Source organism: Rousettus aegyptiacus, unplaced genomic scaffold, assembly GCF_014176215.1.
Source record: "Rousettus aegyptiacus isolate mRouAeg1 unplaced genomic scaffold, mRouAeg1.p scaffold_m13_p_4, whole genome shotgun sequence".
Taxonomy (NCBI): domain Eukaryota; kingdom Metazoa; phylum Chordata; class Mammalia; order Chiroptera; family Pteropodidae; genus Rousettus; species Rousettus aegyptiacus.
In genome coordinates, this window is record NW_023416307.1 from 54,346,190 (window position 1) to 54,357,870 (window position 11,681).

The 11,681-nt window shown below is 41.6% G+C and overlaps 1 protein-coding gene across 1 annotated transcript in view; it reads left to right on the forward strand.

The window, feature by feature from the left end:
• The window catches only part of HCLS1 (hematopoietic cell-specific Lyn substrate 1), a 30,193-nt gene extending 19,128 nt beyond the window's left edge, over positions 1–11,065 (forward strand). Inside the window, exons 8-15 of the mRNA XM_016158856.2 lie at positions 3,843–3,953; positions 4,604–4,659; positions 5,279–5,348; positions 5,966–6,177; positions 6,603–6,707; positions 7,175–7,406; positions 7,544–7,612; positions 7,810–11,065. Of these exons, the coding sequence (XP_016014342.2) occupies positions 3,843–3,953; positions 4,604–4,659; positions 5,279–5,348; positions 5,966–6,177; positions 6,603–6,707; positions 7,175–7,406; positions 7,544–7,612; positions 7,810–7,946 (992 nt within the window). The 3' untranslated portion in view covers positions 7,947–11,065. The remainder of the gene's footprint in view (positions 1–3,842; positions 3,954–4,603; positions 4,660–5,278; positions 5,349–5,965; positions 6,178–6,602; positions 6,708–7,174; positions 7,407–7,543; positions 7,613–7,809) is intronic.
• Positions 11,066–11,681: the final 616 nt, after the last annotated feature.

Here is an 11,681-nt window from a genome sequence, read left to right on the forward strand (position 1 = left end):
CTCTTTAACACCTTGTTTTCCTTCAGGTACCCATATGACACAGATATTTTTATGTTTAATAGTGTCCCATAGGCTTCTTAAATTATTATGATAGTCTTGGCTTCTTTTTTCTTGCCGTTCTGATTGGGTGTCCTTGGCTTCCCCATCCTCTATATTGGTGGTTCAATCATCTTCTTTATCTACTCTGTTAATTCCATATAGTATACTCTTCATCTGATATCATGAGTTCTTCATTTCTGATTGGTCCTCTTTTATAATTTCCATCTCCATTTTTATGTTTTTTTTTTTAAATCTCTTTGTTAAAGTTCTCGCTTAATTCACCTAAACTTTCCCTAAGTTCATTGAGCATCTTTATAACCAGTGTTTTGGACTCTGCATTTGTTAGATTGCTTGATTCATTATTTCTGGATCTCTGATCCATTCTCTCATATCGTTTCTGCTCCTTTTCTTCCCATTTTGGCTGCCTTTCTGTGTCTGTTTCTAAGTACTGAGCAAAGCTCTTAAGTCTCCCAATCTTATTAGTGTGGCCTTGTGTAGTAGGTATTCAGTGGCATAGTCCTGAGAGGAGTTCAGCAGCAGGCCAAGTTTAGCCCTAGCCTGTACCCCTCCAGGGTCACCTATTAAGATTCAGCAAGCAATCGCCAGATGCTGTTCTTATATTTGCCTCAAGAAACCACAACCAAAACTGAGGCCAGCTGCTTTCAGTGTGAGTCTAGGTACTGTTCAGCAAGGAGCACCTTATTCGCTGAGAATATACCTAGGTGTGACATGGGTGGGGCCATGAGTTGGGGAAGATGGAGTTTCAGGGAATCTTCTGAGCAAAGCTACTTCTGTTATCCAGTTTGATGATGTCTCAGCTTTGGCAATGTTAAATCCGCACACTGGGAGGGGGAAAGCTCAACAGAGGAACAATGGGTACCACTAGCACTTCTACCTGGGAGAAAGCCTTGCCTCTAACCCTCCCTCTGACAACTCAGTGCACCCCTTTAAGCCCCTGGTGCCACCCCCAGCAGCCTACCTGATGCTGGTGCTCAGAGCAAGCAGGTCCATCACCATGCAAGTCCCTCGCAGACATAGCCCCTTTAAGAGGTACCTGCAGCTGCTGGCTGCCTGACTGGGCAGCCTCCTGTGTTCGCCCCCTTCTACCTTCTAACGTTTCGAGTTGATTAATTATTTTTCTCCCTAGTTGTAATGCTTTTGTTTATCTAGATCCCAGGTAACTTTCCTTGTTGTTTGTTTTGAGTTTCTGTCATAACATTGATTTGGTTGCAGGAGGGAACAAAGCTTCTATCATATATGCCATTTTTTTATCCAGATCCCATTTATGATATTATTAATTTGTGTCCTCTCTTTTAGTTTTTCTTACCTTGGCTAGAGGCTTATTGATTTTATTGTCTTTTCAAAGAACCAGCTTTTAGTTTCATTTATTTTCTCTATTAATTTGCCATTTCCAATTTTATTCTTTTCTGCTCTAATTCTTGTTTCTTTTCTTCTGCTTACTTTGGATTTAATTTGCTCTTTTTTTTCTAGTTTCCTAAGGTAGAAACTTAGATTACTGATTCTTACCCTTTTTTTTTTCTGATATATGCATTCAGTGTTGTCGATTTCCCTAAGCGCTGCTTTTACTACATACCAAAATTTTGATAAATTATGTTCTTGATGTCTCTTAATTTAGCTTCTCTAATCTCATCTCTTTATCTGAATAACTCCTTCGGATCTATGTTAAATTCACTAATTTTCCCTTCAGCTGTATTTAATTATTGTTTAAGATGTATATTAAAATAAAAAAACTTTCAGATATTTTTATTTCTGGAAGTTCCCTATAGTCCTATTGCAAAATCACTTATTCTTTTCCCATAATGTTCTGTTGTTTTCATTATGTTTTTCACCTCCTTTAAGCTCTTTAATGATTTTAAAAATATTGTCTTTTAGTTACTTTCATGTTGTTATATTATTTTCAGTTCTTGGGAGTGTCAATTCTTCTGTTTGATTAATTTGCTTTTCTTCATGGTTATTTCTTTGGTAGTTTTAAGTTTTGTTTGTGAATTTATTTTAGTGTAGAGAGGGATATTTGTATTGTGGGAGTTTCATGTGCCCTGAGCTGAGTAAGTTTCCCAGAGAGAGAAATTTTGCCTTTACTTCTGTTGAGATTTAACAGACTTAATTGCAATAAAGCTTTTTTTCTTTTTCTATTATAAATTTAATTTTTAAATAGAGAAGTCTATTTAATCTTTCAGTGTTTTTGAGTCAGTATGATATGTTGTATTTTCAGGGAATTTTTCCATCTTATCTATGTTGTCAAATTTATTGACATAAATTCATTTATAGTATTCCTTAATATTTTTTAACCTCTGTAAGGTATGCTCATTTTTATTTCTGCTGTTTTTAATCTGTGCTTTTTTTCTCTCTTTTTAAATGATCGTTCTTTCTAGAAGTTTGTCAATTTTATTATTTCCAAAGAACTGTCTTTTGACTTTACTCATTTTCTCTATAGTTTACTTGTTTCTTCTCTTTGTTATTTTTCATTCATTTTAATATAAACTTTATTTGTTCTTTTTCTAGCTTCTAGTGGTAGAAACTTAGATAATTGATTTTAAACCTTTATTTCCTGGGCACTTAAAACTATATATTTCCCTTTAAACACTGCTTTGCTACATCTCACAATGTCGTGTGTATTTTAATTTTCATTCAGTTTAAAATATTTTCACATTTTCTTTATGATTTCTTCTTTGACCCATAGCTTATTTAGAAATGTGTTATTTACTTTTCAAGTATTGAGAGGAATTTTCTATTTATTTTATTTTTCTAATTTAATTCTATTGTGATCTGAGAGTATTATATCTAATATTTCAGCCTTTTGAAATTAAAACTTACTGTATGGACCAGCGTATATTTTACCTTGGTGAATGTTTCATATGCATGAAAAAGAAAATATATGTTATGCAGTTTTGGGGTGTAGTGTTCTATAAATATCAATTAGATTTTATTAGTTGATAATGTTTGAGTCTTCTATAATTTTGGATTCTTTTGTCTATATTTTCTATCAAATAATAAGAAAAAGGTGTTAGAATTTTAAACTGTGATTATGAATTAGTCTTTCTGCTTCTTTTACTTTTTGCTTCATGAATTTTAATTCTTTTAATAGGTTTATGCCAGCATACATATTCCTGATGAATGATAAATTGTTCTCTTATCATGGTGTAATGTCTCTTTTATCTCTTGTAATGCATTTTGTCCTGAGGTCTACTTTGTCTCATATTCACACCATCTTTCTGATGCTTACTCTTTTTTGTGGCATATATTTTCCTTGATTGGTATTTAAATTAATTTCTCATCTTAGAATTCCTCTATAATATAAGTAGTATGAAATTGGATATTTGTATTCCACACACTCGTGTGTAGGCCTGGAGTTTCCATGTCTCATAAGTAAACTTCTTCTCTACCAAATGCTGAACAAACTCTAAGATCCCTCACCATTTCCCTGGACAAGTGAGTGGAAATTTTCTTGAACTCTTTTATAAGACTCATTTCCTGCTCCCCAGCCACCTGTTTTTATATAGAAATTAGAACTCTGGACCCTGGATCCTCAGCCTAGAAACTAAAATCAGGACTTAAAACACCCTTGGATTTTCTGTTGTATCAGCTCATAATTACTGTTTTGATTCATTCATTTGTTTTTCGAGCCAGGGATTTTTTTTTTTTCTTTTGAGCACTGTTTTTTTTTTTTTTTTAAGTTATATTTTAGCTGGCATATCTAATTATTTAGATGGGAGCAGGGAAGGCATACATTTCATATGGATATGCTTTTTTTTGGACTCTCATTCCTTCTCCTTCCACCATAGATTATTCCCGTGGCTTTGGCGGTCGTTATGGGATAGAGAAGGATAAACGGGACAAGGCCGCTCTGGGATATGACTACAAAGGAGAGACAGAGAAACACGAGTCCCAGAGAGGTGAGTTGGGGTTGGAGAGGAGGGAAGTTACAGAGTAGCATAGAAACCTCCTACCTTCTTTTCTGGAAACTGACACAGAATACAGAAGGGCAGATGTGCAGTGGAGGTTGTGGGGTAAAGAGTAAGTGTATACGTGTGGGAGTGGATGGGGGATAACAAGTGGGGTGGAGGGAAAAACAAGATTAGGAATAGGACAGAAAAGAGAGGCCAAAGAGAAGAGGTAATTGAGACAGGAAAGAAGACAGACAGGCTAGTGGTGGCAAGAGTGTGATTTGGCTATGAGTCTTAAAGTCCCCTCTGCCTCACAGAGGACAGAGAGGTCTTCTTTCTCCCTGGGACATATAGGGATGGCTGGATGGCTCTCCTTATTTTTTCCTGTTTCTTCCTTTACATATTCTCCTTTTCTGTCACTTCTCTCTTTTTATGTTTTTCTCTTCCCATCTTTATTTCCTTTATTTTCTCCCATGTTTCCCTCTGCCATCTTTTCCCCTCTCTTTCCACCCATGCCTCTCTCTGTCTTCTGATTCCCTCATCCATCTCTCTGTTTTCCACATTCCTGTCTTCTGGTTTTTCTTTCCACTGCTCCCTCTTCCTGCCAATTTCCAGCATTTTAACTCCTGTTATGACTCCCAGACCTTTACATCCTGCAGATTATGCCAAGGGCTTTGGTGGTCAGTATGGAATCCAGAAGGACCGAGTGGATAAGGTAAAGTATCAGAATATTAATGTCTTGGGAATAGTTTTCTAAACTATACTGGAAGTGCACAGAGAGGAGTGAGAGGTAAATTTGAAAAAAAGAACAGGGAACTCCAGATGCACCGAGCTGTCTGTCCTGCACTCCCCATTGACTGCCCTCAGCATCTAATGGGCACGTCTTCCAAAGCCTGAGCTTTAACTGAGGAAACTTAAGGGAGGCAGAGAGATGGACACAAAAATTCCAGGGAAAGGTGGTATTTAAGATCTCCTTGATTGGTTGGCCCTGTTTATTCCAATCTTTAGTCTCTTCCCACTCCATGTCACCACCCTCCTCTATACCGATTCCACTTCATGCATTGCCCAGGGGCCCTGATGCATTCTAGGCAACTGGATGTGGAGATGTGAGAGTCTAGGTACACTGCACTTTCAAAAAGGGGAGCCGAGTTCATCACTTTAGAACTTCTTTACCCCTCTTTCTGTCACAAAACAACATTGGAATACCCTGTCAAACTGTTGAACAGTTGGGGTACCTCCTATAGTGGCCCCAATCCCCAATACTGCTTTCTGAGTCACTAGCACTCCCTTACTCCCCCACCCCCCACACACATACACCTACTGTTTTCCTGCAGAGTGCTGTTGGCTTCAATGAAATGGAGGCCCCAACCACAGCTTATAAGAAGACAACACCCATAGAGGCTGGTGAGTATTAACAATTCTCTCTCTCTATGCTCCACAACTACCTCTTCCTTCTCATTCTTCCTTCTCCCCAGACTACCTCCTTCATGCCTTCAGCTACCTAGAGTAGCTGAGGCAGACTTGACCCCTACCTTCATAATCCCAGATTCTCTCCTAGAAAAATTAGGTTAAGTGAGTAGAGAGACAAAATGACATTCAGGAAGGAACTGTGAGCAGGGGACCTAGGGAGGAAGCAATATGGAGCCATTTGGGAAGAATTCATAGAGATATATGCATGGGATGGGAGGTAGAGACTGGATGGTGGTTAGAGGGCATACACATTTAAGGAATGTGGACAGGGAAAAATGTAGGTTAGAGGACTAAAACTTATGATTTTGAAAGGACAAGAGTCTGAGATCACATGGTCTGGTTATATGGAAATCTAGATTGAAGGCTATACCACCCTTCTATAAACCCCTTGTTCCTCCGTGGTACCTCTTTACCTTCCCTTCCATAAGTCCCATCTCCAACTGCTCTTCTCCTGGATATTTAACTTAATTTCTCTTCTTCCTTTAAGTGCCACACTCCAGCCCCCTCCCATCTTCCCAGAGAATCCTAATTCTTCTTGCCTGTGTCTATAGCTTCTAGTGGTGCCCGTGGGCTGAAGGCAAAATTTGAGTCCATGGCTGAGGAAAAGAAGAAGCAGGAGGAAGAAGAGAAGGCACAGCAGATGGCTAGGCAGCAACAGGAGAGAAAGACCCTGGTAAAGATGCACCACGAGGCTCAGCAACCAGCAGCCACTGTAGAAGAGCCAGTGGTGCCAGCCCCATTGCCTAAGAAAATCTCCTCAGCGGTGAGTGCTTAGTGCTCTGGGATCTACAACCAGGATTCCTTGCCCAGAAAGGAACCTAAAGGGCCCCAATCATTGGTAGAAAATAAGGCACAGGTTTCCCTGTGTTAAGCAAAGCCTATATAAGTGCTGTCGCTGTCTTCAGGAAGATTTCAGTTGGAGTGTGTAATTGGGCCTCCTATATACCAGAATGTTGGGGGGAATAAACGAAACCAAGATTTACACAGTGTAATGGAAGACAAGTCACCAGCCAGTACGGCCAGTCATTGCTGCAGGAACTTAGAAGGAGCCATCATTTCAAGTTGGAGCCCATCTAGAGGGATGAGTTTGATTTAGTTTGGCAGAGGTAGGAGGGAGTGTACCAGGTCACTATAAGAGAGAAGATGGAGGCTTGCTTGCTTATTGGACAGACGTTTCATTCTCCACAGGCCTGGCCTCCAGCAGGAAATTGTCCATCATCAGAGCCTGAGCCTGTGAGAACCAGCAGGGAACACCCAGTGCCCTCCCTGCCCTCGAGACAGAATCCCCCAGAGGTAAGCAGAGCTCCTAAGATTCTCTGTTCTTTCCCAATCCTTTCATGTCCTAGGAAGATGGGCCATAGAGTGCCACAAACCTTCTTGGTTTGTCTGGAGCTGCCCTGGTCTTAGCACTGCATTCTGGGAAGACTATAAGAGGATTGGTCATCCTAACTGTGGTATTCCCAGCAATGTGCTTTTGTTTTCTTGGTCTTCCAAGGAATCTGATTAGCTTTTTACTTCCCTTTCCTCCATACCTTTTACATTCTCCTCTTACCATCTCTTGGTAGGTATAGGAGAAGGTTGAGGAATGAAGATGGATAAAAGACTGTGTTCCCTAGGAGAGGCTGTTAGATGTAAGCAGGGTGGAGGGTAGAAGAGGTAGGATGGTTATGATGGGGTCTTAGCAGTCCTCCATTGGGAGGTTTTGGTGAGGCAGCTCCTGCTGAGTGCAAGTCACCCTGCTCTACATTGTCTTTTCTCAGGATGATGAGGAGCCTCCAGCTCTGCCCCCTAGGACTCCGGAAGGCCTCCAGCTGGCGGAAGAGCCAGTATATGAGGCAGCACCTGAACCTGAGCCTAACCCTGAGCCTGAGCCAGAGAATGACTATGAGGATGTTGGGGACATGGACAGATATGAGCAAGATAATGAACCAGAGGGAGACTACGAGGATGTGCTCGAGCCTGAGGATCCCTCTTTTCCTTCCACTCTGGCTGGTGAGTGGTGGGGGGATAAGTGGCTCCTGAATTTGGTCAGATCTGGGGGTGGGGGTAAGAGGAAGGACCCAAAAGAAACTGCTTGTTTTCCTTTTCCATGTTGGTGAGACCCCATGTTTGTATTTCTCATAATGCAGGATCATCAGGCTGCACAGCTGGAGCTGGGACTGGGATCTCAGCTGTAGCCTTGTACGATTACCAAGGAGGTAGGTTGAAAGTGGCTTGAGGGGCCTAGTGCCTGAAGGTCCTTGATACAAGAGACGAGGATAGATTCTGGGGCCAGGGAAGGGTCCAGACTTGGCATCAAGACTAGGTCTATTTCCTTTCCTTAGATTGAGAGTGGGCACAAGGACGGGGGTATTCCTGTCTGACCACCCTAATATCCCATTAATTTCCTCTACAGAAGGAAGTGATGAGATTTCCTTTGATCCAGATGACATCATCACTGACATTGAGATGGTGGATGAGGGCTGGTGGCGGGGACGTTGCCATGGCCAGTTTGGACTCTTCCCTGCAAACTATGTCAAACCTCTTCAGTAAAAGCCCTCACTGTATTCTGCACTATGACTTCCCATGTCCGAAGTGATTCTGCCTCCTCCCCCTCCCCATCCTGCTGCAAGTGTCTAAATAGAATATCATGAGTTGCCTGAGGTTCTAGACAGACTTCCCTCTCCCTCTGCATTAGGGCTTGGGTCAGAGACAGCATGACGAAAGAGCTCTCATTCAGTGTCCTCTCTATACTGTATGAGTTCATGGGCTTCTAGCCTGTGGTCCTGCCTCCTTCCCCACGAATGCTCCCTCTAACACCTCAAGCGCTGCCTTCTGTTTTTCTGAGCTTTGAGCTTCCTGGTTTGCTTACCTGGGAAGGTATATCTAGATTGTCTGGTTTACCTGATAGTGCTGTTTGCCTGCTTTCCTTCTCTGCAGAGATATCTTTTCCCTGCTTAGTCTTAAAATTGGAAATAAAGTGGAACTACGCTTCACCACTAAGCTGAGGTAAATAGTGCTTTTTGTGTATCCCTCAATAGTCCTGATGCTCATAGCTCCAATTCTTCTACCCTCTTTCAGGCATATCCAGAAGACTCTCTCCTACCACTACCCACCCCCCTATACCCTAGATTTCAAGGGCTGGGCCTTTTCCTTAGGCTGTACTTAAACCCAGTTCAAAATAGGTCAGCCTGAGGAATGGTGGTAAGGTATCCAGGTAGTGTCACCTTCTACTGGCTTCAGCAGTTGTGAGAGGCCAGCCATATTCTGCCTAGGAGTAATGATTACACTCTTTCAGGACATGACAATTCTTGAGGGAGAAACACAAATTAGGGGTTAGGAAAGGATGAAAAGATAGATTTGGCAATGAAAAAAATGAAAGTTAAAGGAACACAGGCTCTGATGAGGTGGTAAGATTTAGTCAAAGACAGTGGCCTCTACTTAAGAAAGTCCAGGCTTCTTTGTAGCTGGATGGTTAAAATCGATGGCTAGATAAGAGGGTAGATGGAAGAAGCATGTGAAGCTTCTGTGTGGTCCAAGGCCAAGGCTGATAGGAAAAAAAGGTGGGGACATTTGGACAGCCAGTGATGGGCAAAAAGTGAATCACCAAGCAGAATATGGGGATGAAGGAGAGTGAGAGGCCAGGGCATGGTGAGTTTATCCTAGCCCAGGCCATTGAGGTTCATAAGGCCAGAGACAGGAGATCCTAAGCAAAATCACAGTAAAGCTAAATCAATGTCAGGGATTTGATTGGCGTTAGGAATGTCACTGGTAAGACATAGAAGTCTGTGCTGTAACTAGTATCTGAAGTTGGGTCCAGCCTTCAAAGTGGAAAAGACAGGAGGATCGAGGAGCTGGGGTTAATGACTGAGATCCATAGATGCCCCAGGGCTTTATAAAGTTGTGAGCTTCCCACATGCCTAGGGCACTGCGTCCCTCAGGCTTGTTCCTTTGGCTTTTCTTCAAGACACACACTCCTTTGTTTCCACAATGATTTCTATGCCAGTGGATCATAAATCTGTCTCTAGACCTCACAAGATTCACCCAGTTAGCCTATCAGAGTAAAAAGCAGCTTTTATTTCTGTTTATAGAGACTTTGAGATCTCCAGTATACAGAGATAAGTCATCATAGACATGCACAATCTTATTCTTCACTTCAATTTTATTTTACATCACACGTAGATCAGAATTTTATAGTAGTTTTCCAATTACATCTCCAAGTTCCACCTTACTTTTCACTTTTCCCTTTATTTTAAGACAGAAACTTCTTTTCCAGATCTCTATGCTATTAAAGCAAAAAGGTCCTTTCTGCCAAGTATGGTTGATTTCTACTCTGGACCGACTGTCTTGGTGCTGATACTCATCAAGGGCTCTGACCATAGACATATCGCTATCCAGGCTCCTATTCCTTTTCACTGCTCCCCTCCCCCCCCACCCCCGCCATATGCTAATCTAAAGTCATATCTAGCTATCTTTCCTATCAAATAATGTTTGCTATTCATGCTACTCACTATAGCCTTATTTTACTAACCAAATCATCTTCTGTCTTACCTAGTCTCTCTAAAAGGTTTCCCTTTTGCTCCAACTGCCCACTCACTATAAAATGTACTTGTCTGTGTAGACCAGCGCGTACACCAGAGTACACTTATTTTCTGCAACATATACAATTAGGTATCTTATAAAATGTGTTTGATGGTGATGATAAAGTCCAATACCTCTCTGGAGGCAGTGACTGGGAAAGTAGAGTGCACCTGGGAGTGTGCAGCCCACGGAGAGGTGTGGCACCCTCCCGACTGCCATCCTGAACCCTGGCCCACCCCATCCGCCCACTCCCTTTGCCCTTTTCCTTTCACTACACTTCTCATTCATATAAAAGTACCCCCTGATTTTCATCTCCCTTGGTCTGTGGCTCCCTTTTCTCTCTTTTTCTAGTAAAATACGAATGGACTCTGGGAGCTTGCTTTCTCCATATGGAGAGGATTAGATTCAAAACACATGGAACTAGTACTTGGAGAACTCTCTCTTCTTTCCCACTGCAGTGTTTAGTTGTTTCCAGTTACTCGTCTTCACTGAATAAAATCTTAGCTCATACTCTAGTAATATTTTTAGAAAATGGTGCCTTATATACAAACGTGAAATATAAACCGAACAATCAGGATGAGGAAAAATAGGTACATTACCTAACAGGACCAAGGGGGTGCATTGTAATGAAAAGATGAGCATACTTCCGGGACTTGCTCCAATGCCTTCTTGACGCTTCTCAGAGGTGTCATCTACTTCATCTACACCAGCTCTGGACCATGTTCAGAGAGAGATCAAGGCACTAACAAGCATCCAGATCAACTAGATTCTTTGTTGCTGTTTTTGGCTAAATTCTTTGTTCTCTGCTTCCCCATAATGCCTGTATTCCTTTCTCCTTCTTTCTTACTTGCGTGGACTGCTAGGGCTGCTGGGAAAATGGCACCAATTCAGGTGAGAGAGATGGAAACACGAGATAAATAGCTTAACTTTCCTGGCTTCAGCTACACCTGAAGAAAGCTGAAAGGGTGTTTTTGCACATGACCCAAATGCATGAAGCCACACCAAACAAATCAGCCCCATCCGGTTCCCAACTTAATGTCACCATGTGTAAATCCTATTTACTAAATAAAGAAAAGCTGATGAAATCATAACTATTGTAGATCACTATGTGAGATAAGATTTTGCTGTACTAAAAAGCTTATCCTAGCTTACTGCCACTTGTATGTCATCTTTTAGGGCAGTGGTTCTCAACCAGGAGCAATTTTGCTCGCAGCAGATATTTAGCAGTCATTGGAGATGTTTTTTGGCTATTATAGCTGTGGGGGCTGCTACTGCCATCTATGGATAGAAGATAAGGAAGCTTTGAAATATCCTATAACACAGCATAGTCCCTCATGACAAAGAATTATTCAGTGCACAATGTCAACAGTTCTGAGAAACCCTGTTTGTCAGTTTCTATTATGTATTTTTATTTTTGTTCTTATGAGTATTCACTGGTACCAGTAGTATCACTCATTTTTGACAGACTGGAGTCATGACCAGCAATAGGTAGGAGCAATTATAGGGAACTGCATGTTCACATGTCTTCCTTCCCAAGATCCCCAATGGGGTACCCAGTGATTGGTGTTAGTGATTGGTGCAGTAGCACCTGAAGTGGGCCTTGTCTGTACTTTGCCAAATGTGTGGTCTCCTTGGGCTACTCTATGCATTCTGGCATGGTACTGAAGTTGGTGTTAGTGTCTTGAGGTCATTTCAGATAGTCCAGTT